The sequence below is a fragment of the Amblyomma mixtum genome, chromosome 3 (genome assembly GCF_055824585.1).
Source record: "Amblyomma mixtum isolate Tamu chromosome 3, ASM5582458v1, whole genome shotgun sequence".
Lineage (NCBI taxonomy): Eukaryota > Metazoa > Arthropoda > Arachnida > Ixodida > Ixodidae > Amblyomma > Amblyomma mixtum.
The window spans coordinates 374,297,892-374,324,757 of record NC_143014.1 but is presented as its reverse complement, the minus strand read 5'-3'; the positions used below and the strand labels follow the sequence as shown (position 1 = coordinate 374,324,757).

The 26,866-nt window shown below is 45.7% G+C and overlaps 1 protein-coding gene across 1 annotated transcript in view; it reads right to left on the bottom strand.

Annotated features, from left to right (window-relative positions):
* Nucleotides 1-26,866, bottom strand: part of LOC149356803 (nose resistant to fluoxetine protein 6-like) — a 128,147-nt gene that overhangs the window by 36,247 nt on the left and 65,034 nt on the right. Inside the window, exon 3 of the mRNA XM_089584334.1 lies at nucleotides 17,805-18,061. Coding sequence (XP_089440460.1) covers nucleotides 17,805-18,061 — 257 coding nt within the window. The remainder of the gene's footprint in view (nucleotides 1-17,804; nucleotides 18,062-26,866) is intronic.

The window sequence follows — 26,866 nt, the reverse complement described above, 5'->3', positions numbered from 1 at the left end:
ACAATGGCCAATGAACGATCATACAGCTTTTTTCGGGGAATTCCTTGGATCATGGTCTTCCCCTCTCACCGCGGCTGCGGTGTGCATAATCAACCTTCAGCCACCGTGTATGCAGCACTATTCTGTACTACTTAAATATGTGCGTACTGTGAGCTGCATGCACACGTTAGACGTAATACGAGCTTCAGCAGCGACTGAAGCGCCTCCAGTTCTCATTCTAGTCGTTGCCTCAAAGGCAGTCTTGTACACGTTACAAAAATAAGAAACAGATAACAATTACCTCATCTGAGGTGCAACTGAATTCAGAGGTCATTTACAGCCCATGCAAAATAGCTGAACAATACAAGTCCAGGATTCTTGGACATCAATTCTGAATATTGGAACAATGGAAATATTAAAGGTAGTGGTCCATTCTTCCTATGCTTAGTAAAAATTTTTATTTTAAAGTTGATTGATCGTTCCCATTGAGTACTTAAGACTGCCAAGGAAAACAAATGGGGAACGTTTCTGTGCATAGCAAAAGGGTTAATTGCAAAAAAAATGCAAGCCTCCCGAGGGGAGATCTTAATTTCCATCAACAGTCAGCCCTTCCGGGCTGCCACAGGGCGGAGAGGGTACATTCAGTCCATCCAACACAGTTAGAACTCTTTTTCAAAAGCGTCTCTCATGGCCTTAGTCGCTTTGGGACGTTAAACCCCATAAACCAACCAATCTTTTTCAAAAGTTTCTACTGAACGACTTTTAAGAAATACGTGTCAATCAAGCTTATTCCTGTGTATGATTGCTGCGGGCATATACGAAAACTTACTTTATTTATTTATTTATTTATTTACTTATTTATTTATTTATTTATTTATTTATTTATTTATTTATTTATTTATTTATTTATTTATTTAAATACCCTAAGGGCCCACTGGGGGCATTACATAGGGGGGGACAAATCAGAGCACAATTTTCACGGGCAAAAAAGCACACAACGTAAAAACTGTTACAAAAGAACACAACGTAAAAACTGGTACAAAAAATGCACAAATAACAAAGAAAGAGAACATACTAGTTTGCAAGTAAGTGACATAAAAGCAAGTCTGGTTACTGAACGCGCTGGGATTCCAGATATGTTAGCAATTCCGATTGAAATAAGGAAAACTGGGTTATGGTAGCGATACTGGAGGGCAACTCATTCCATTCTTTATTGACAAGGTTAAAGGCGAATTCTTGTACTTTTCCTTACGAGCGAAGATGGGGTTAACTTTGTAGATATGATCGGTGCGGCGTGAAGTATGAGGTGGCGGTAAGATGTGCGACCGGGCAAATGATGTACTGCTGTGAAAGAGAGTGTGAAAAAAAGATAATCTGGCCAATTTTCTGCGCATTGCGAGGGGCGGCATGTTGAGCTCTTGCTTCAAAGATGAAACGCTTTGAAATCTCGAGTACGATGATAAGATAAATCGCGCGGCTTTATTCTGGACGGCTTCAAGTACATTGGTGAGGGTGGTTTGGTAGGGATGCCAAATGATTGACGCATATTCCAGTGAAGGGCGAACAAGAGAATTGAATGCTTGAAGCCTGGTGTCCCGGTTGGCTAAATATAGGCGCCGCTTCAAAAAGCCAAGTTTTCTTTGTGCTTTAGATGTAACATTTTCGATGTGGTCTGTCCATGTTAAGCTAGAATTTAGCAGAATGCCGAGGTATTTAACCGATGAAACCGAGTCTACTATGCTGTCATTTATTAGGTAAGTGTTTGGTTGCGATTTTGAAACAGATGTGAATTTCAAATGTTTAGTCTTTTCTCTATTTATTTGCATCTGCCATTTGCCGCACCACTCTGTTAGATTGTTCAGGTCAGATTGCAAAGCTATGACGTCGTTAGGACTAGATATGTCTCGGTAAATTATACAGTCGTCGGCAAAAAGGCGAACTGTCGAATTGATATTTAGTGCTATATCATTAATATATATTAAAAATAAAAGCGGTCCTATTACTGAGCCTTGAGGGACGCCAGACTTGACAACGGTTAGGCTGGAAATATTGTCATTTAATTTAACCGCTTGAGAACAATTTGTTAAAAATTGTTCAAGCCATCGAGTTGTATTGCCGTCGAGTTCGATGCTGCGTATTTTCAGTGTTAGTCGTTTATGAGGTACACGGTCGAAGGCTTTTGAAAAATCAATAAAAATACCATCTACATAATGAGAAAGGTGCAATGAATTATGAAGGTCAGTTACCAACTCATAAAGCTGTGTTTGGCATGAAAACTTTGGGCGAAAACCATGCTGGTTCTTTGCAAGCAAATTATTTCGATTGAGATGGGCCATAATGTGAGTGTATAGAATATGTTCAAGAAGTTTGCAACTAACTGATGTTAGCGAGATAGGTCGGTAGTTACTGAAGACAGTGTTATCACCAGATTTATGTATTGGCAGAACATGAGCTGTTTTCCAGTCTTCGGGTATGCATCCAGAATCGAGTGATTGTTGGAATATTAGTGAAAGTATCTCTGCTGAGAAATGACTGCTTAGTATTAAAAGTTTAGCACTGATGCCATCGGGTCCTGGACTGGTCTTGAACGGCAAACGGTCAATGGCGCATTTTACGCCGTGTGCGGTGATGATAATAGAAGGAAAGTGATACGGAATACTCTGCGGCGGCGGCGTTACGGAATTAATAGGATGCTCATCTGTGAACACCCCAGAGAAGTATGCATTAAATTGCTCGGCACACTCGACTGGTGTTAGCACGTTGCCATCTGTACCTAACATGGATGTACCGACTGATTTTGCTTGGGATTAACTACATTCCAGAACTTTTTCGGGTCTGTTTTTAAGAGATTGGGCAGAGTGCAATTGAAATATTTGTGTTTAGCGTCAATAACTGTTCTTTCGGTTTGTTTCGAGATTTCCTTGTAATTTTGCCAGTCTTCGGGAACATTTGACCGACTCGCTTTCCTGTACGCTCTTTTCTTCCTGTTTATAGATTTCTTGACATCATGGGTGAACCATGGGTCGCTTATACGTGATGTTAAAGTGTATTTTGGCACACATGAGTCTTCAATATATTTCAGATGATCGCGAAATAAGCACCAGTTCTCGTTTGTCGTACGGCTCTCGAAGCTTGGTTGGAACTGAGCTAAAAAACCTTCTAGCATGCGATTCATTTTTTCAGTATCTGCGCGCGCATAGTTCAATATTTGCTTTGTTAGTTTTCTCCTGTCAGCGCGAGGTAGGGTGAATGAACAATGCACAGCCTTGTGATCACTTATTTCTTCCAGAACTTGAGTATGTGCAAGATCCGGATTATTTGTCAGGATGAGGTCTAATGTGTGATTACCGCGAGTGGGTTCGTGCACTACCTGGGTGAGATGATGATAATGAAGACACTGCAGAAAACGTAGATGTTCAGCGCGGTTACTATGGGTGTTAATTGAAGCAGTGTTCCAATCAACGGCTGGATAGTTAAAATCCCCACAGATAATTAAAAAACACCGAGGGAACCTCTTCATGATTTGATCAGTTGCATAACTGAAAAGGTCAGTGAAATCGGTACGGCTATCTGGAGGCCGGTAGCATGCACCAATGACGCAATGAACGTGGCGAAAATGAACTGAAACCCAGATTATTTCGAGAGGTGATTCAATAGCTAATAGCGATGGCTGGAATTGCTGATTTACCGCGATGAGTACTCCTCCTCCTCTAGACCCGATTCTATCTCGACGGAAGAGTACGAAAGTCGGGGGGAACATCAGCTCACTATTGGCAATGTCGTCGGAGAGCCAGGTTTCGGTGCCAACAAGGATATCGGTGGAACACGTGTGCATTATTGTTTTTAAGGCGTCAAGTTTATGAAATAAGCTGCGGAAGTTCGCCAAGAGCAAGCAAATCGGAGCGGGCGAGGCAGTTTTCTTTCGTTGTTTTTCATGCCGTCATTCCATGATCTGCTCTGGTGGAGCAGAAATCCGGATAACCCGATCAGAGGCCGAATCGTAGCGATAAACCCCGCTCTTCATATGCAACTTGTTGTATCACACCGTATAGCGCTCTTTTTCCTCACTGTGCTCCTTGGCGAAATCACGCAGCTTTTTTTCTTTCGTGTAGCACTTTAGGAGAGAAATCCTCGTCCAACCAGACTTTAGGCGACTCGAGGTCCTTTAATTTGGATGCATTGCTGAGAACTTCCGTTTTGTATTTGAAGTTAAGAAATTTGACGATAATCGGTCGATGGCTATCAGGTCGGCGTTGTCCTAAGCGATGGGCTCTTTCAATATCGCCAGCGTGAATACCAAGATGAGTGTCTAAAAATTCCCTAACAATGCGCTCGGATTCCGATATCCCTCGTTGTCAGTTTCAGGAAGGCCTTTGATAATCAGATTATTTCTTCGCATGTGGTTGCTCATGTCTTCTACCACATCTATTAGCTCACTGTTTGTTTTTCGGATGTTCACCTTACATTCCTGTACGGTGTCGGTAACGGCGTCAAAGCCGTTCTTGAGCCCCAATACACTGGTTAGGCTTTCTTCAATAGAGGACACTCGGGCATTGATGTCGTTGATTTTCCGACTGATTTTTGTTAAAGTCTCTGTGGTTTCAGCATGGCACTCTTTTAGTAGCGTCAATACGTCATCCACCTTAGGACCGCACGTCAACTCTTGGCACATAGGACACAACTGCTAAGAGATGATTAATACGAGATGAAAGTCTTCCGGGTGCCCACATTGCAATCAAAATTGAAATTATTGCGATAGAGCTGGTAAATATACTTAAGCCTAGTCTTTTTTCTGCGCAAAGCCAATGTTGGTGGCGCTGCTCATGAAAGAAGTTTTGATACGGACTGCGTTCTTTGGTAAGAAGAAACTATAAACCTCACAGCCAATTTCTGAATAAGTTCAAGTTTGTTTCCGAGATATTTCTGATTTTGATCCAATGTTATGCGTGCGTATTCCAGAGTTGGCATTACTACTGATTTATATAGGGTTATCTTGGCATCCGACGATTCATCTATTAGCTTTCGCCTTAGAAAACCGAGTTCTCGTTGGGTTGCTACACAAATATTTTGAACGTGATCACTCCATCTCAAGTCATGAGAAATTCTAACACCTAAATATTTTAAATTTCCAGTACGTTTTATTCCAATGTAATTAATTTTCTAAGAGAACACTACTAGTGTCTTCTTCACTGACACAACCACAAAAATAGACTTTTCATCATTTATTTGCATGTCCCACTTTACACACAAATCATGTAAAACTCTCAAAGAATCATTCAAGAGGACCTGGTCTTGCAGGTTTTTTATGCGACGAAATAATACAGCATCATTAGCAAATAATCGCGCTTCGACGAAAGGGTGTATATCCTTAGCAAATCATCAATATATGGTAAGAAAATCATAGAACCCTGAACGAACCCTTGCCGAACCCCGGATGATACGGTGAAGTAGATCAGTGTTCTTTAGGTGTTACAACAAACTGCTCTCTGTTAATCAGATAATCCTGAATCCAACTGACAGTTGCACATCGATACCAAACTCCTGCAGTTTATCGAAAAGTTCGACATGAGATACGCTATCGAATGCCTCAGAGAAATCAGTCGCAATTACATCAATACGTTCTCTTGATATGCGGATATATTGATTGCTATAGTGAAATCTTGTGATATATGAAAATTAATTGCTCTCATACTATTTTACGTTCAAAAATTTGCTTGTGCAGGATTCCTGAGTAGGGGAGGAGTAATCGATTGCTGGCATAGTAAGGAATGCTCGGACGAGAATGAGCTGGTGCGGCTTGCTTTGTCCACAGGCTGTTGCAGTACATACGCGGACAATTTCACCTGCATTTGTTTTTTTAAATTTCTTCCACGTTGATTTACGAATGTATCTCTAGGCACACTGAAGAGAATCTCGATGTACGCGCAGCAGAGAAATGCGCTGTTTTAACGCACCACACCACCAAGTTATGTAAAGAACAGCTCTCTGAGCGGAGAAAGCCGAAGCTCACTAAACACGGCATGCCATTTTGCCGTCGCGATGAAATTCACAGCGCATTTCACCGCGGCCTCTCCGCAAGCGGACCACTGCCGCTCTAACGCGAGGGAATTTCGTGCTACACCAATGTTTGTCACCGAGTTCAGGCTAAGCAAAACCGATAGTTCGGTGAGTTGGTGAACGTGCACCGACTTTCGGCGTTCCTTAATGTGATTAGTTCAGTGGTCAGCGTCCTCTTCTGCGTTCTTCGTGCTCCTTTTGCGCTATTTTTCATCATGAACGAGTTCAGGTTCTCCAAGTTATTGCACTCGTTACGATTTCATTTTGGAAAAAAAATGTAACATATTACTAGTAATTGATTACTCAAGAAATTACTTCAATTATGGGAACGTTCCGCCCCCCAAAAAAGTTTTCAATCCATTTGAAAATTGAAATAAAATGTAATTTACTGCAAACAATAAATTACTTGCACAGCGTTGTGTACAAGTCTGCAGTCAAAGGCCCCTGAATATTCTCATTATTAAAAAAAGGGAGAGCATAAACTTTACGCCCCCGACGCGTAAGCGATCTACATGAATCCAACCGCATGCATTAATTACCGATTTGCACCGTTAGTACAAAGAAAAACACTGCTTCCGGCGAAAATCATCCGACGAACTGTAGCTTAAGACACGAACGCGAGGATTTTTTGCTGCAAATCACTATCACTTTCATCACACTGATTACATCCACGGCACAAATACAGAAAACTACATCCTGTGATGCAACGCCTGTGTGTGTCATATGCCCACTGAGCACTACGGGGCACCAGAAAGTTAGTCGAACGGATTTAATTAAGAAGTTTTCGAGGAGAAGCTGGGCGCGTCTGGCACAGGACAGGTTAAACGAAAATGCCCTTTTCCTGCAGAGGGCGCTGTGAGGCTGATAATGATGCTTAGTGCCCCTTTTACTGGTGTTCACAACCAGATAAAGCACGACAAAGGACAGAAGACCTTGGAGTATGAGAACATTGCTGATAAAGCACAACGCATACTATCGCGATAGAAAGAGACGCGGATGGACAATGCAACCCGTACGCGCACCACTGTTCGAATTTCTTGTGATCATGCTGTGACCTGGGTGGTAAGAAAAAGACGTTAGTGTCGTCCTAACATGCATCACGGACGACTCTAGCGTCTTTTTTTCTACCACCGAAGTAAAAGTGCGATGAAAAGAAATGCAAACAGCTGAGCGCCCAGGTTCCGCTTTGGTCGCGTCTCTTTCCATTGCCCCCGTACGTGCAGCCGTAAACAAAGGGATTGGTACTCGTGACGTGTGCCCGAAGCGGCAGATTGCGACGCTCGGCGCTTCAGTTACGAACAAGCAGATAAGAATGTCAGGGCTGTTCGCAAACCGCGGCGCCGCGCCATCCGCGCGGTGCGATTTCGCCGCTCCGCTGGGGTCAATTGTGCGAAATGTTTTTGCTCAAGGCCTGTACACTATCGGGGACAAAGGACATGCAAACAGCAAGACAAGAAAATCTCTATGGCTTTCGTTCTCTTTCATCCCTGGGGAGGACAGATGAGCGGTCTTGGCAAGCAGACGAACCAAGGCCATACTGCAGCCCTCATGCAGTGGTGCCTTTTACATCAAAAGCTGAAATAGCTTAGCTCAAGCTAAACACAAGTTAGAGGGTACAACGGCAGCAGTATAACGTTTCAGCGTCACACGTGTAACACGCGCTAGCCCGCAGTATTTTTTTCTCACACGGGTTGAAAAGGGCAGTTCGTGATGAAGAACAATGCCATGAATCAGGCGCGCGTGTGCTTCACACAGCGCTTCCTTGTCGGAAAGCGCTGTGCAACAAAACTGCTCTAAACATGGCATCAAAACTGCTCTAAGAGAGCAATAGTGGCTGAACTGTTGTGGAGAAATACTGCCTCATTTATCAGCCGTGACTCTCACGAAGGCTTGCATTACGGACACAGGACGAGGAAGGAAACGTGCACAGTGTCCGTTTAGTGCGCCTTGTTTTCATCGAGTCATGAACCAACTCGCAAACCAGTCGATTCTTCTGAACTTTCCTTATCGTCCCATTAACCGTCACTCCGTTTCATTAAATTTGTTGTTTGATTGCCATTTCGCTGACATTTCCTGTTCGACGTATCCTCGCTGCAACCTATAGAGCCGCAAATAGATTTCCAGCGCAACCGTGCATGGCGCAGATCACTTTACATAAGCACCCGAATGTTCTGCTAGCGCTTTCTTCGTTTTTTCCTGCGTTCGAACACATGGGCTGTCTTCCGCGGCAGCCTTTCAAAGCTAGAGTACGGCTGCGCACGTGTTATTCTTTTTCTTTTGCCGCGAGCCAACTCTCCCAACAGTCTGCTACTCTCAATTACTTTTCGAAGCCAACGCTTTTGACGCGGCCGCTTGGAAGCAATGCCTGCAGCAAAGTCTCCCCTTTCTAAAAAGAAGCCCACTTTTCAGCGGAGTGAGAGAAGTCAACTAATTCTGCGAAAACTGTAGATTGCTTCTGCTAACGACGCAGACGCACTCCGCCGGCGCAGCTCGACGATTTTACCAGAAAGCCTTTGAAGCAGATGTGTACTAGACGAGCACGGCTCCTGAACAAAAAGCCAATAACATATTTTGGCATAAACCTGAACTCCGCCTTTCAATGTATGGCACGATAGCGGTAATGGGTTCCGCCAGCACTGCCCTTGATCTCATTAGCATATTACCAGATCACGTGACACAAGCAAAAATTCGTTCCCGCACACTCACCCATCACAGGTCGACATGTACTTTGCTACTTGGTTAATCACTACTGCCTTAATTAGCGCTTCTCTAGTCACTCACAAATACACATTAGCATGCAGTAATAAGATATAAACTCCCCCTTCATCCAAGTCCTCCGAAGGTGCCTGGATGGCCCAGGTGTACATGTGTGACACGCAATCCGAAATTGAGAGGTGCGATTCCGTAGTAATTACTGCCAATTTTCTTTTCGGCGCAATTATTTTACTTTATATTCTAATATCTTGCAGGGACGCTTCAGTGATGTTGCGACCTTGTAATCATAATTTATGTTATGCGCTTAATCACTTTCAGTTCCGCCGCTCCACGTGTATCTTCAACTGCCTGCTTTGTGAAACTTCTGATAAGCTGTTTTCCATAGAGAAAATATTGCGTGAAATGCCGGCGGCTGTCACTCACTATAAAGGCAAAGTTGATGGACTGCAAAAAAAAAAATCTAATGCTAGAGTAGAGCACTTAGAGAATATAATGGAAGGAAAAACTTAGTGCTATATGGTGTGAAGGAAATTCCAGGAGGGGAGGAGCAGTCCCTGGAAATGACAGTTTGCAAGAAAGTCTTCAAGGATCTTTTAAAGAAAGTTAGCGAAGACACTTTGGAAATTCTAAAGTGTGCTTGGCGAAAGCCTTGTGGTTAACCCACTGCCGCTTCCCCAAACCGCTTGGCGCGGAATCACTGGGCCGCTTCGGAGCCATGCATCTCGCTCAATCGACTGCAACGAGACGTCTGGCGGAGGAGCGGCGGTGCAGCTGCCACCGCCGACGCGCGCGCTCGTTCTACCGCTACTGTGTGACGTCACGGTTGCTATACAAAGCTGCGCCCCCCACTGGCACACCGGTTGATAAAGAGGGGAGGAGGTTGCGCCGCATGCGGAGGAGAGGCCACAGTTGGTGCACTGCACGGGCTCGGGCCGGCCCGAAAGCCCGGGCCCGGGCCGGGCTCGGGCTTAAAGCTTCGGACCCGAGTCTGGCTTGGGTCCGTACAGAAACGGCTGGTGTCCGACTATTCATTCACTACTGCAGACTAAAGTACGCAACTGCGGCATTGGAGCAGCGACACAGATGAGCTATGGGTTATAATACGCTCCGAGAAGAAAACTAAGCTTTACTCATTGAGTTATTTATTTGCTTGTTTCCACGCCGCAGTGGCTTAGTGGTCAAGGCGCTTGATTACTGAGCCGGGGAACCAAGGTTTGCTCCTAGCCTCGGCGGGCCGCCGCGGTGGCTAAGCGGTTATGGTGCTCGGCTGCTAACCCGAATGACGTGGGTTCGATCCCGGCCGCGGCGGCTAGAATTTCTTTGGAGGAGAAATTCTAGAGGCCCGTGTACTGTGCGTTGTCAGTGCACGTTAAAGAACCCCAGGTGGTCGAAATTTCCGGAGCCCTCCACTACGGCGTCTCTCATAGCCTTAGTTGCTTTGGGACGTTAAACCCCATCAACCAAACCAAACCTAGCCTCGGCGGCCGCATTTCTGTTCGGGCGGCGAGCATGACAGCCGTGTACTTTGTAGTACCATTGCTCGTTGAAGAAACCCAGGTAGTCGAAATGATCCGGAGCCCTCTGCTTCGGTGTCTCTCCCAGCCTGACTCCCCTTGGGCCCATCAGGTCCAAAAACATAGCTTTTTATAGCTATATTTTTCTCACGTGGAAAAATTCACAAAGTAAAGCGCGTTTGATTTTCTTTTTGATCAGCGGCCCGGAACATCTCGCAAATTAAATAGCCACAAAAGCTCGCGAGAGTTGTAAATCTCATCTCATAATCACATCTATCCCTCCTCACTTCTTCAGCGTGGTTGTGATGACAAGTGTTTTGCCCTGTAAGTTATCACGTGGTCCGCGCGTTATCTTCTGCTTCATCAGTGAGAGCAAAATTCAACCGGTCTTAATTGGCTATTGATCTTTCGTCATCCCAAAACGTACCTATGCACTAATAGGAATGCATTCGGGAAGAGCATATTGGTTTAGGACGCTTATAGTTTTCAAGCACACACCTCGAAATACTCAAGCCTTTTAGCTTTTCGTTTCTGCTGAAAAGCGACCAGGTCGGCGACGGGTTCAACCTGTGAGATCGCGTTCACTAAAAAAATGTCATTCCACTGCTTGCTAGGCAGCTTTAATGTTTATACTTCCGGGCGGCAAAATATAACTGATTAAAATCATGGGGGAATGCAAAGTAGGCTATTACGCGCGTATGCGGCCCTTTTATTTGGCTCTCGGAACTTCCGAGTTTTTCTTTGCGCACCTACACGAGATCGCTGTCCAAAAGACGGGCATGGCGCCTACTTTGTTAAAAAGAACCAACCTTCTGCAAGCCAAACTGTGGTTTCAGAACCTTTGTCGTCCAGTTTCTTATCGGTCTAGTAGCAGTCTACTTGCTCAGAGTGAGCAGTATACCTCAAGCGTTACTGTGGAACGCGCCGGGCCCGGGCTGGGCTTCACTCCGGGATTCACGGGCCGGGCCGGGCTCGCTAGAGCGATAATTTAGCGGGCCTGGGCCGGGCCCGGGATTGAAGCCACGGGCCTGGGCCGGGCTCGGGCTTCAGGTCTCGGGCCCGGGCCGGGCTTGGGCCTCAGATTGAGGCCCGTGCAGTGCTCTAGCCACAGTTGGCACGATTCCAGCGCACGGACGACACCGCGAGCGTGAGCCATTAACGGCTTTTGCCTTAAAACATCAGCCGTACCACTTGGACACATCCATAGAATCGTGAGCCGCCGCAGAGGCTGAGTGGTTATGGTGCTCGGCTGCTGACCCGAAGGACGCGGGATGGATCCCGGCCACGGCGGTCGGATTTCGGTGAAGGCGAAACTCTAGAGGCCCGTGTACTGTGCGATGTCAGTGCATGTTAAAGAAACCCAGGTGATTGAAACTATGCGGAACTCCACTAAGGCTTCCCTCATAGCTGAGTCGCTTCGGGATGTTAAACAACATAAACCAAATCATATATTATTCGAATTATTCAATACTAAGTTGTTCTTCGTGTACCCACTTTCGCAGTGTCGTTATTATAAGTGAAATGGAACCTAGGCGCAACCGGAAAAGATAAGTGCGTAGATAACTTGAACGGGCTTTAAGAATGAACGAGAAACAATACTTTTTGAAACTCTTTTAAGCAACATCTCGTCTATACAGCGGGTCTCACAGGAAAGCCCCGAGGCTTTGGAAGCCCGCTCCTCTATGGAAGTGGCCTGCATTGATGGTGTTTGCTAGTTTGGCAACGCAGTACCACTGTGCTCCGCCTGCCGCGCTGGCTCAGTGATCAGGGCACTCGATTGTTGAGCTGGAGTACCCCTGGTTCGAACCTGACCGCGACGGCCGCGTATCGATGGAGGCGAACGGCGCTAGTGTGCTTTCACTCTTTTCCGTCGACAGGATAGAGTGAACGGCAAGAGTGAGAGCCGCCGTTTGTTTTGAGGAAAAGAACGATGCTAGCTGTGTCGCTTCACGCTGGAACCTCAACCTAAAAGGCGTTACGCGTTACAGCTGCAGTCGTGCCTCCTAAATGGCTTATATAAAGGTAATGCAGCTTTCGCTGTAAACCTTCGACGACGCTTGAGCTACCCTTAACTTAAGAGCCTAATATGAAGCATTGCCGCTTTGTCGTACATACATGGCCTTTAAACTATCGCACGGAACTAACGCTCCTTAGTGATGTAGAGTGGGTTGAGTGATTTAATGTTTGAAACCTTTATTGAAAATCACAAATGTATTCTTCGGAGAGCAAGGCTGGGTGGTTAGTCCAGGACTGCACTCTCTCTTGCAGTCTTCTAAAGCGCTTCGACCGGCTTAAGCTGTTCGTTGAGGCCAAGGATCGCCAGCACGGACGCCTCCCCTCGATAAGTGCATATGCGTTTTCCTGGATCCAGCTTGCCCTTACATTCCCACCTAATGTGGTCTAGGAAGGGATGCGAGTCTGCGTACCAGGAACCGTGGTCCCTATACCTAGCCAGATACATGCTGTTATTTAGAGTAGGTTAGGATCAACCTCCATTTGAATTTTTCGCCAGTCCTGAGATTGTTTTTAGAGAGCAGCTCATAGGCGTCCCGTTCCTGGCTTGTGTGTCGTCGTCGTCGTCAGCGTAACCCCCAGAACTATTGTAAAGTGAAGACTAAGGCGAAGGATGAAAGTAGGACCATAACGGATGGAGGGCGAGAAAGAAAATGCGAAGGAGGGGGTAGCGGTGGAAGACAGAAAGGCGGCAAAACAAAGTTGGGCTAGTTGTTACATCTCTGAAATACAAAAACAGCGCTGCGACAGGGGATCGAGGTGGAAGGACAAGCGCTTCGAACAACTGAAAGTTTGCTGTAAAACGCATGGATAATGTGCACTGTCAAACAACAACCAGGAGCGCATGCGCTTCTCCCAAAAGATACAGAATCCACTACTGATGAGAATCCAGATACATAATTTCTAGTCATAAATAGGAACAGATGGAATGCTGAGGCACGCGTCACAGTTCTTGTGCATAAGATATGCCTCACATATTTCCCTTGTCAAATGATCTTTATGCCTACACAGAACCTTAGTTTTATTAAAAAGAGCAGTGGACGCATTTATATTCCAGAAACTGGAATTGTTAAGACAACAGTTTCTAAATACGAGACTACGCCAGCACAACGCGTCTTAAAAGGTGCTGTTTCTTCTAACCTGGCATTGCATTGCCCGACAGATTGTCATTGTGTGACAGATTGCCCGCGCCAGCCAAGCCACACAGTCTTCTCTACCTGGTATCTTTGCCTCAATATATCGCAAAATACCAGAAGAGTTCAGCTCAAGTTTCGCATTTGAGAGTATCGTAATCGTCGGCGAGTTTTTTTTAGCATTCAGAGAAGGAAGGAAGCGTAAGGTGAAAACTGAAGGAGGAGGCTACAGCGGTGGCGGGTGAGAGGGGTCGCACTCAGTTTGCACCGGCGGTTCCTTAGAGGTGCACTGAAGAGGATTCTGAACTTGTATTTTTGCCGCGGGAACTCGATCTACACGTTCCTAGTATTCTTAGAAACTGCAACTTATTGCCCTGTATGGCCGATTTCCTTAATTAAATCGAATTAACGTCCGGCTCCCGCCTTTTTTTTTAATTCTCCCTCGTACGATGGGCGGAGTCGACCAACGCGTGAAGTTCCTTTCAGTCAGCTCTGTGGAGGCTTTGCTTTCGCTTTATTTTGTTTTTTAGGTTTCCATGAATAAATAGTTTCATTCGCAGATAATATAGCCGCAAAATAAGCCCGCAGAAATAAAAATACGCGCGGACTATTTGCTACTACAGACTACTACGTATTACTCCGCCGATGGCAGAGCGGCAAGCCGCCACGGGACTGGGTGAAAGGCACTCCACGCGTTTGTCGACTCCGCCCACCGTACGAGGGAGCATTAAAAAAAAAGGGCGGGAGCCGGACGTTAACTCGATTTAATTTGGGAAATCGGCCATACAGGGCAATAAGTCGCAGTTTCTAAGAATGCTAGGAACGTGTAGATCGAGTTCCCGCGGCTAAAAGACAAGTTCAGATTCCTCTTCAGTGCACCTTTAATGACTTCATAAATGCGTTTGCAGACAACTGTAAGGCTTAAAACGTGCACCGCCACCATCAGCTAAAAGCGACTGTGGTGAACCAAAGAAAATTTATTGTAAACACCAGAAACCCTGACACACAGTTCACAAGGATCAAAATGCAGCTGCAGAAAACAGTATGGCCGTGGTGACGGGTAATGTAACCCCGACATGACGGCCAGTGTTGAGGACAGTCAGATATGGGATCTGATTGCGAGGTGCGCACCTGTAATTAACAACGTTAAAGAACTACAGAAGCCCACATAGACATGAAAAGTTCAAAAGGTCATTGGCCGCACAATAACTACGCAGTAGGTCATTCGAGAATGTCCTTCAGGAGCTCTGGCCGTCCAGTATCCTTGATACTGGACAGCCAGTAGTCCGTCGGGCTCACAAATTTAGAAGGAGCCGCCATCCTGAGGCTTTACAGTTTCTTTGGATGAAAAAGAAAAGACAAACAAAAAGGCCGAGAACATAAAAAGGTAAGTGGAAGGGTTAACAATACTGCTCAAAAAGTGGGAGGGTTGAGGGGTAAGGGGGTGCGTGTGCAAACGTGGCTAAACATGCGGTACCTCCAGCGTGCTTGCGCGACGGCGAGTCGGCCGCGGGATACACCTGAGCCGTGTAGGGCGCTTTCGAAGGAAAGGTTCCTCACCTAGGACAAACAGCTGGCTATCCACGTGGCTCCACACCGTTTCTATCAAGCAATTTAACATGGCGAACTGAACCGCAACGTTTTGATTCTGCCACGATTAGGTGCACTGCGAGACGCTCGAATGGTTTCTGTGACTGTCGTGCACGCGGAGCCTGGACGGAGAAAGCTTGCAAAGGTAATCTACGGAAGGTGTGCGCCGCTAAACATTCTTGCTCAGCTGCCTGACTACGCTGAGTGGGGACAAGGACGAAACGAGAAAACGACTGTGCGTTGTCTCGTTTCGTCCTTGTCACCTATCAGCGCAGCGAACTAGACTCTTTTGTCTCCCTGCACATTCTTCGAACAGGTGATTCCGGGTTTGCAGTTTTCTACAGCTAAAGGACGACTGCATAGGTTTTAGAAATCAACGAGCTTAAAGGGGTCGAATGTGTGAAACTTGTAGGTGAAGCACGCGAAGCCCTTTTGGGTTAGCATTTGAAATGGTGGTCTTATAGCTGACTGAAATCGCGACAGCCTTCAAGCTTCTCCGCAGCGCAGAGCAACCAGGGGGGAGGGGGGGGGGCATAATGACGTCATCGATGGTATCGGTACATTGCTAATGCATAAAGGCTGCATTTGAATGAAAATAAACAACGCCACCGAAGGCAAAACCCTCCGAGCGCTGTTTGGCAACTCCAACGAGGCACCGCAGGCAGCTTCAGTGCTGTGAGAAGAAGCCTAAAATTTAATAGCAGGTTACGTCGCTGTTATGTTAGCGCAAAAACGCTTGCAATACAGCTTGGAATTTGAGTCCTTGAATATCGCGGTATTCTCAAAAAGTGTTGCAGTTGCCCTTTAATGCAGTGGTCAACTACCCAACAGCGGAGACGGTCCTTAATGGGCAGGACCCCCCCCCCCCCCACTTTCAGCCCGTCAATGGAGGTCCCTGATCGCGTCTGAAAAATCGGTGTTATGGTTGTATCCGTCTATAGCGACCGCACATCGGGCGCCCAAAAGTGAAGCCGCCTGGAAAAAGCGGCCTCGACACGGAAGTCAGCCGTTGGCAGTGCACGAAATTAGACCTCCGCAAGGCTTTTCAGTTTCAGTTTTTGTTTTTGTTTTTCCCCTTGGCATTTCGTCTTTTCCCTGTTCTCGTCCTTTTCCGCGACAATGCCCACCTGTTGCGCCGTCAACTACATGAGGAGACTAGCAAAGTATTCGGGAAAGACGTTCCAAAAATAAGAGACTCTTGCATTGCAATGCGGTGACACTAGCAGACGACAGGACGTCGCTGCACACAGCACGTACGGAGCCTTTTCTGTTCAGCACTGTGTCGTCCCGTTGGGCTGGCGACGAAAACTCTGGTCTTTATTGCGATGCACGTTCCCGCGCTCTAAGACCATGTTATGTCACAAATGGGAGATAAATTTAGGAAAGAATAGGTGGAAACGTTCAACAGGCAGCCGACTTTGCATGGACCACTTTACCAATTTATGCCTCTTCCAACCTGAGCGAGGGCGCGGGTACTATCTGGTGAACCTATGGTATCCTGGTTCACATCAGCGCCTCCATAAGTCATAGCACTGCCTTTCTAACGGAGCGTGTTAGGTACTGTTTCGTATTCTATCAGATTTTGCCTGAATAGGCTTTTATTCGTGTTGCTTTATGCAGTTGTTGTTGGTTCAGTTGACTTCTAAAAGCGCTTGTCCTCCTTTCGTCTTTCTCGTCCACAATTTCTCTCGCGGTGTGCACATCGCAAAAGGCACGCGCTGCTGCGTTAGTACTTCTCATTATTCCTTCTCTCGCGCTGTACAGCAGTCAAACATGGCTGTGCTATGGAGTTAGGTTAAAAGCATGTCTGGGAGGTAAACGACACCCTAAAAGCGATTAACGTCACCCGCCACCGATGAGAGAGACATCGGCCGCCTGCAACTCGAAACTGAAACTGCAGCAGCCGTATAACTACAGGCTAGCTCTTCGAGGGACGACTGTCATGATTTCCGCCATCGTTCGCCTTTTCTTTGCTAAACAAAAAAAAAATTGGTTTTAAGATTATCTTAGCCTCATCGTCCTTCCCCTAGCGCTTCTTTATGCTTAGAAGACAAGAACCAGATAAGAAGGTAGTGTTTTTTGCGCGTACACCTTTGCTGGGGCAGGGTGAGACCTCCATGCAACTTTTCTTCGATTTGTTTGAAATTACAGGGTCCTTCAAACAATACCAACCTTTCTAGCCTACAGCTTGCTTATTCCTTTCATGCAACAGCATACATCACACGAGAACAACGGAAAAAACTGATGACGAAAGGGCGAAAGACTCGACTTTTTGCATTGAAATATGCAGTAGACACCGGTCTTCTCGGACATGTGCAATTTGCGGTGGCTTCACTAGCGTCCGCTTCGGAAAGCGGGAATGCGGCATCCAGCCACATAGTGGAACACAGTGGCTCTGCGGTTGTGCCGACAAGGACGACAACGCGCATGCCAGGAACAAGCGCTTAAGAGCTGCGCTCTAAAAAAAAAGCCTCCAGAATATACGCCGATAACTCGGCCGCGGCGGCAGCGTTTCGATGGAGGCGCCCGTGTGCCCGTGTGCCCGTGTGCTCTGCGTTGTCAGTGCTAGTTAAAATAGTCGAAATTATTCAGGAGCCCTCCACTAAGGAAGCTATTTCTCTCTTCCTTCTTTCATTCCCGTCTTCCTCCCTTTCCTCACGGCGCGGTTGAGGCGACCACCAAGAAGTGAGAGAGTTGCTCCTGCGCCATCTCTTTTCCCCCGAAACCACTATTTTTTATTAAACTTAACTGGCTCCACTACGGTTGTCATGTGAGGCCCGCGACGTGAGCCGGGGTACGTCACCTGTTTGTCCATCATGCCGAGCAGCCCCGTCTTGGGCACCTCGTCGGCGTGGTGCTGCTCGGTGTGGTTGTCGGGCAGGCCGACGCTGATCTTGAAGGAGCAGTAGCTGGGGTACAGCGTGCTGATGTTCAGCGCCCGAAGCACCACGCTGTCCGAGGCCTTGGTCGACGGCACGTTCAGGCAGTCGTCGAACGACGCCAGGAAGCTGAAGGTGCCGCCCATCACCGACACCGGCAGCTTCGCCTGCGCGTCGGTCACTGCGTGGTGACGCGGAACACGTATTAGGTCACTTTACAGTTAACAGCAAAAATATCGGCTGCACAAAATAGGATCGCTGCTGCTCTGACTGATCTTAGTAGAATGCCGATAATCCAAACAGGATCACAGCCTTGGTCGAACTTGGAGCACATATAGTAGGGACACTATTGCAAAACGCGGTGCCACTCGCGTTCGGCGTCCGAGTGCGCTACCTGATTATGGCCCAGTATGGCGTTGTAGATAGGGAGGCGACGTACTGGGATATATACCGGCACGGAGCACCGGTTTCCGTGATTAAAAAAAGAAAAAGAATGGGCCTGGATAAAACCTAAAAAGCATAAAATTGCTTGCATAGAATAAAATAAAAAGTGTAAAAAGTAAAAAAACACGACAAAAAGTAGACAACTGCAGGATTCAAAGCAAGCACCTTCTGACTGCCTGCCTGACCGACATACTACACCACAGTGACAACTGACGCCAGTTTATTTTTTTTCCGTGTCAAGTATGACTGAATATTTCAACGCCGCCGGCTTAAGTCATGAATGTGTGTGAGTGTGTGTGTGTTGGGTGTTTAGTGGCGCATAAGCATCTTAGGCTATCATGCGCCAACCTCACGGTAGGGAGAAATTGAGAAATTGCTTTGTGCAGAGTTTGAAAGCAAAGTGTATAAAACGGTGGTGTAAAGGGCTTGAAAGTTATTTTTACTACCTAGTTGATGAGGGACAAGTTTTTAGAAATGTCTGTTTGCAGAAGTTTTTAAAGGTTGGGTAACCTCCGGGGACATCTTTGGCTCGGCAACGGTCTCGAGGCTCCCAACCACTCAGATAAAGACCTCAGCCCCCTTCTCAGGATTGAGAAAGTGACCGAGACGTATCATTCTAAGTAGAGAAGCACAGCGTCAGAACATTGGAGTTTTTGAAGAATACCGGCTTCCCTTAAAAAACTAAAAACATAACGCATACCAACAATTGCATCATCACCTAAAATCAATGCTGGATGAAAAGGGATATGCTCTTTGTAAAATGTACTGAAACGTTTTTTTCCTTCGTGATTCAAGTTTTCTGCATGAGAATAATATGTGGTTTACTGTAAGTTAATCTCCGCATTTTTCGCAAACAGGTTTGTCTTCTTTTGTAAGCAGGAGGTTGTGTGTGAGATATGTGTGTCCAATAAGGAGACAGCATAAAATAACTTCCATGAAACATTCTTGGTGGAAGCATGACTTCCATTCTTCCCTGAAGGGTTTTATTAAGCGCAGCTTATTTTTACCTTCAATATTCCATTCAGACTGTCATTTATCTCTGAGCTTATACTGTACTAAGTTCATACCATCTTTGTAGGGAATGTTCACTTTCTTTATTTCTTTGTTCCGAGTATTCGCACCACAAGCATGCGCTTTCTCATGGCCAGTGATTCCGATCGGCCTAGTAACCCTGAAAAATGTTACGTCTTGTCCCGGTATTGCGGCTCTAGTTATGTTGTGTATGATATCACCGATTTGTGGTGTGACTGCATTTCTATGGCGAAGTGAGGTTAGCATGCTCATAGAATCAGTGTAAATGATACTGTTCTGAATGTTCTCATTTATTATTTTTTCTACAGCCACAGAGACTGCGTAACACTCGGCGATGAAAATGGATGCACGCTTAGGCAGCTGTACTGTTTTTGCCAATTATTCTGAACCACAGCACTTCCGACATATTGTGCTGACTTTGATCCATCGATATAAAACGTTGTGTATTCTGCGTATTTTTCGTGTAGTGATGAATATTCTTGTAATATCTGCTCATGCGGTGTTTGCTTTTTTCCGAAATTGTATTAATGTGCGGTCACACACAGACGGCAGGCCGTACCAAGGCGGGAGGGGATCAAGTTTGTGGGCAATATTCGGCAATGTGTCCATTACATCTAGTTCTTGTCATTTCTCATAAAAGCGAAGTAGAACTGCTCTGATTGTAAGAGGTTTGTTGGTAAATAGTGTTCGAGATGGGTACTTTGTAATGATTAGGTAACAGATGTGTTTAGGTAGGGAACGCATCTTTAGAATGTATCAGCATGTGAGCACAGTTCTTCTTTCTGCAAGTGGTGGCTCACTGGTTTCTACATACAGCCTCTTTATGGGCGACGTCCTGTAACCACCACTTGAAAGACGCAAGCCCAAATTGTTGGTTTAGTTTATTGATTTATTGGAGTTTAACATCCCAAAGCAACTCAGCCTATGAGGGACGCCGTAGTGAAGGGCTTCGGAAATTTCGACCACCTAAGGTTCTTTAACGTACACAGACATCGTATAGAACACGGGCCTCTAGAATTTCGCCTTCATCTAAATTCGGCTGCCGCAGCCCGGATCGAACCCGCGTCTTTCGGGTCAGCAGCCGAGCGCCGTAACTACTGAGCCACTGCGGCGGGGCCCCAGATTGCGCACTGGGTCCAGTCGTTTCAAGTACGACGGCCTTGCTGATCCATACACTATGCAACCATAATCTAAAACGGATCGTACTACCGAGCGATAAATCTATAAAAGGCATACCCGCTCAGAACCCACGTGTTCACGGGAAAGGACTTTCAGTACGTTCAGCGATTGTGACGCTTTCTTTTTCAGCGCGTTTATGTGAAGCAGGAAAGTAAGTTTTTTGTCGAAAGTGATGCAGAGAAATTTGTGTTCATTTTTTAAGGTAGTTCGGTTTCATTTTGGTGTTATGTGGGATTTGCATGTAAGCCTCGTTCGAATGAAAAAAGTAAGGCCACTGTTTCCTGTGGAGCGAATAGGAAACCATTCTTCTCTGCCCATGCTACCGGTTTGTTTATTGTTAGCTGTACTTGTCTTTCGCGTGTAGATATGTTGGAAGATGTGCACGCTATCTTAAAATCATCAACATAGACAGAGTACATAATGGTTCGTGAAGTTATTTTCCTTATAAAATTAATTTTTAGGGCGAAGAGTGTTGTGCTTAAATTACATCCTCGAGGTACTCCATTCTCCAGAATAAAATTCTTCGAAAGGGTTGAGCCTAGGCGTACATGGAACGAACGGTTAGATAGGAAGTCTTTTAGGTAGTTTAACATCCTGCAGCGGATGCCAAGCTCAGCAAAGTCTTGAAGAATTTCGAACCTCCAGGCTGTGTCATACGCCTTTTCTAAATCGAAAAAGACTGCAAAACAGTGTTGCTTGTGTACGAAAGCTTCTCTGACAGTATTTTCAAGATGAACAAGGTGATCTGTAGTGGAGCATCCTTTTTCAAAACTGCTTTGGTAGACATTGATAGTTCACAGGATTGAACGACAAAAGTTGATCTTATATTCAGGACACTTTAAAAGGATTTGTCGAGGCAACTGGTAAGGGCTATGGGTCTATAGCTGCTAGGTGAGGTAGTTGGCTTTCCGGGTTTAAGAAATGGTACAATAATGGCTTCTTCCAGGCTTCTGGCATTTTGCATTTTGCCGGACATCCAAAATTTGTTAAAAAATCCTAAAAGTGCGTCTATGGTAGGTTCAAAGAGATGAGCTAGCATTTGGTAATGTATTTGATCTGGGCCGGCGGCAGTGTGCTTACCGGCGAAAAGTACTGTATGGATTTCTTGAACTGTAATTAAATTATTGTAGGGTTAATTTGTACCGCAACTTTTTGGAAGTCTTTACTTCTCCACTGTGTTTTCGTGGTTTAGAAAAGCTGCTATGTATTGAGATGAGCTGAAAATTATTCCCCTAAAGTATCTGCCTGGTCTTCTATACTTGTCTCTATACCGGGAGATGTCAGAAGGAGAACTGTGAACGGGGAGTAGCTGCCATTTAACTTTCGTCCCACATTAGTTTTGATGAGGTTGGGCTGTTTATCGACACTTAATTTTTTGACGAAGTTTTTTCTGCACTACGACGGATATATCGAGCTTTCGCTCTTGCCTTTCTAAAATGTATGAAATTCTCTTGTGTTGGATATCTACGAAAAATGCCCCAGGCTCTGTTTTGTTTTTTTTTTGTTTTTTGCTTGTTTACAGTCTTTGGTGCACCAATATTTGTTATTTTGTTTAGTACACCTGAGGACTGAGGAATCGTTTGACGCGCAGCGGTAATAATACAATTTGTTTAAAGCTCGTTAAGCTCGTCTACACTAAGGCTGTCCGAAACTATCTTATCTGGGCTGGCCTTTTCTCGGAAGAGCGCCCATTCGGCAAAGGGCAATTTCCAAGGCCGTGGTTAAGTTGGGATTATTTCGGGTGAAGGTGATTAATACGGGCAGGTCATCGCTTCCATATGGGTTATCTCAGATATCCCAATTAAAATCTGTAAAGATAGAAGACGAACTAAAAAATAAATCTATACAACTCAATTTTTCCTAACATAGGAGAACAATAGATCGGTTTTCTAGTGTTTAGTAGGCAAAGACTATTACAGAGTGTAAAATCTTGAATCAGTTGACCTCTAGTGTCGGTTTTTCACTACCCCAAAATCAGGAGTGGGCGCTAAAATCTCCGATCATCAGAAACGGTTCTGGTAGTTGATCTAAAAGATCTTCTAAGTCATAGATTGTTATTTTAAGATGAGGGTCTACATATACGCAGCAGAGTGTAATTGTTTTATATGTGTGCAGGATGGCTGCCACAGTTTTTAATCTAGTTTTAAGCTTGTGCTCGCGAGCTAGTACTTCATTTCTATTATGGCAACACCACCCGAAAGCCGGCTCGCCTGCTCTCGATCGCGGCGGAAGACCTTATGTCTGCCGCGTTTATAACTTAGGTTTGTCTCTTGTAAACACAAGGCTACAGGTGAATGTATTTTATGTCATTTATGTTATGTAAGAGTCCCGTGCAGTCCTAGTGTATGAAAGCCATCTTGTATTATGTGGGTACTGAGAGAACTAGGTTGTGCTTTCGGAAGCCCTGATTCGGGGCTTCTCTCTTTTGTGCCGATTCAAGGATCTCTGCCGTCCTTCTGACGTTGCCGGCACAGGACTACTTTGACTTGTGTACATCGCCTCCTCGGATGCGCTGGACGAACGTGCAAAGTGCACATTTGTTTTCATGTTGAGGCCTCTCCGTGGATAAAGGGGCCTTAGGGCCCGCTGACCTGGAGGTCTGCGCGGCCTGTTTTGTGGGTAATGGCGCAGAGCTAGCTGCTGCCACCAGCGGCACGGGTGGCCCTGCTACAGGATCAGTGTGTGTGACCCAGCTTGCTAGGTGTCGAAGGCCGTTGAGATGCTGTGCCCTGTTGCACCAAAACGTAAAACGTAGGTTTGTGCACCGATGTAACTCTTTTCCGAGCTTTCCTGAAGGTTATGTTTTCTTTTACTTTCACTGCCACAATTTCCTTTTCTTGTTTCCAAACTGAGCATGCGTGTGAGTACGCAGGATGGCTGCCCTCACAATTTACACACAGGTGTGGTACAATTTCACATTTCTCCGAGTCGTGTTCATGGGAAGCACATTTGGCGCATGTTAGTTGGCCCCGGCAGCTCTGAGAGCTGTGGCCGTACCTTTGGCACTTGAAGCAGCGTCGCTGATTTGGTATATATTGCCTGAGTTGGTGTTTCATACAGCCTATTTCTACGGAGACTGGGAGGATGCTCGATGCAAAAATAAAGGACAATGTGCCTTGCAGGTATTTCCTTATTGCCGCGTCTGATTTTTACCCTATATAAATTGGTGACGTTTTGTTCCTTTAAGCCTTCCAGAAGTTATTCGTTGGTTACATATTTGAGGTCATCATCCAAGATAACTCCCCGAACAGTTTTCAAAGATCGCTGTGGACTGATTGTGATTGAGATTTCTCCAAAGGTTTTCACTTCAGCAGTTTTTCTTGTTGATTATTGTACAATATTTTTAAAAGAAGGTCGCCGTTTGCTAGCTTTTTGATTTTATATCCTTCCCTAAAGGCATTTGTCAAGGTTGTGGTAAGAGTGAATGGAGATAGGAGTCGAGCAGTCCTCATCTTCGCTATGAAGAACATGGAAATGTGGGAATGTGGTTGCATTTTTTGTAAAAAATTTTGATCCCTAGGTGCGCCCTCTTTTCCGAGCAAGATCAGTGTTAAAAAAATGCAAAGCCATAAATAAATGTTTGGTGTTCGGCAACAGTGCCAGCCGCCCACCACGGAGCCCAACATGGGGACGGGACAGGGACTATAAAAAGCCCCGCCCACGCCAGCTGTACACCACTACTATAACCAAATATGGCTAGACACAGGTTTTTCAGCCACAAAAGGATAACCCTCGATGCCAGGAAAAAAGAAAAAATCTAAGAACACAGGAGGAGACAGGAACGTTGTGAGAAAGGAATAGGAGCGGAGGACAGGAAAAGGCGACTGCCAATTTCCCCCGGTCGACTCACGCCGGAGGTGCCGTCTACAGAAAGCTGGGGCTAAAGTGGTATGTTGCCAGAAAGTTTCGGCCGCCAGTATGCGATTACCGCTGAAGGAGCGCGGAACCTGTCTGCCGGCTCTTGGTATTTGCTACTAATGTTCGTAATCTCTGCGCGCACAGTAGTATGCATAGAAACATTTTACCATGACAATTTTCAAAGGTCTCGCTGTTTGGCCGTGCTCCTGTACCGCACACGGAGGGGTCGCTCACACGGCGCTCCGAAGCGGAACTTCCTGGTATGTTGCACGACGTAGCTGGAAAACCGGCCTACGGAGGAGCGAGTGCTACGTATGACTTGCAACTAGGTTTCATATTGATGTGAACACATCACGAAGCGCTGGGTGAACGATGGCTCGGTAGTTGATACTCAACGCAAGAAAGTATGCAAAAGGGAAGAAACAGGCACGAAGTCGTACACACAGGCGCTGTGTGCTTGTTCTCTTTTTACACACTGATTCATTGCTTGGCAGGGTATTTTGCTTCTTGTTTCATTCTTTTTGCATTGCAGATTCCATTCGGCAGGTAGAGAACGATACTGCGCATGTGCTCGCTATTTCGTAGGCCTCGTTTGAAGCCTACCATGAAGCTAGCTGTGCGTATTTTGGCGGAAATCATTGTATTGCAGTGTCTTGAAGCATAGGTGTTTCAGGCTTGTGACAATAGCCTACATCTTTCATTTTACTTTTCCTTTGCAAGTTGTTCTTCAATGGCTGATATGAATGTCAGCTCTACGTCGACTACGCTGGCTTTAGAACACCGACTCCCCCCTCGAAACGCTGAAAATAACAAGAAATTGCATTCATTTCTATTCAGAAGCAAAATTAGACCCAAAAAACAGCGCTTACGAGCTCAATATTTTCATTTTTCTAATGTCTCAGCTCCCAGTTTGAGGACTGTCGACTATTTCCAAAATGACACTGGGGCCACTGCGGTCTTAGCGCGTACAGCGCTGGCTCCAGTGCTATGAGGGACACACCCCTGACAGATCAGCCGTAGCAAAGCAGATTCAAGCGTTTACCATCGTCCTACTAGCGCAAACAGTGTCTTCCTGTACCAGCTTAGCGAATTTCGCCGACCGCCATGACTTCTCAGCCAAAACCAGAGCGAAGAAATAACCGGTTTCCTGCTGGAAGACGTTGAGGACGCTGGTTTTTCAAAAAGGGACCGTTTCCATCATCGTCATCAACCTGAATACGACCACTGCAGGACAAAGGCCTCTCCCATATCTCTAACTCTGTTCTGTGCCAGCTGCGGCCACCCTATCCCCGCAAACTTCTTAATCTCATCCGCCTATCTAACTTTCTTCCGCCACCTGCTACGTGCCCCTTGCCATGGAATCCAATCATTTCAATTTACGGAAAATCAGTTATATTGTCTTCGCGTGACATGCCCTGCACAAGCCCATTTCTTCCTCTTGATTATGACTAGGGTGTCATTAACCCATGTTTGATCCCTTACCCACTCTACCCGCTTCCGGTCTCTTAACGTTACACCTATCATTTTTCTTTCCATAGCTCGCTGCGTTTTCCTTAAGTTAAGATGAACCCTTTTCGTTATCCTCCACGTTTCTGCCACATAGGTAAGTACCGGTAACATACAGCTGTTATATACTTTTCTCTATCTCCATCTCTATTCTCTACACGATCTCAGAGAACTTGCCAATGGGCTTGACCCCATTCTTATTCTTCTAATTATCTCACTTTCCTGATCCGGATCTGCCCTAAATAGATTTATTTCCTTACCACTTGCAGCACCTAGATATTAATTGTAAACTGTTGTTCGCTTGCTAGACTGTTGAACATTACTTTTGTTTTCTGTGTGAATTTTTAAACACACAATATTGCTTTACCTGTCTACTTCATTGATCATACTTTGTATTTCATCTCCTGAGTGACTTAGCAAGGAAATGTGATCAGGCAATCGCAAGATTACTAAGGTATTCGCCATTAAATCTTATCCTCCACTGTTCCCAGTCCAAGCCTCTGAATGCCTCCTGTAAACAGGCGGTGAATAGCTTAGGCGAAATCTTGTCTCCATGCCGGACACCCTCCCTTACTGGAATTTTAATGCTGACTTTAGGGAGGACTATGGTAGCTATGCAGTCGTTATAGATATTTTACGATATTTTCACAAAAGGCTCTTCTACACCCTGATTCCGCAATACCTGCATGACTGCTGACGTTTGCACTCAGTCAATTGCTTTCGCCTAATCAATTTAGACTATATATAGGAGTTAGTAATATTCTGCGTATTTCTCCATATTGTCTATTGTCGAGTATCCTTTTCCGAAGCATGCCTGATCATTTGGTTGATAGAAGTCTAAGGTTGTCCTGACTATGTTAGCGATTACCTTCGTAAATACCTTGTAGGCGACGGACAGTATGCTGGTCGGTCTGTAATTTTTCAAGTCTTTGACGTCTCCTTTCTTAAGAATTAAGATAGTGTTAGC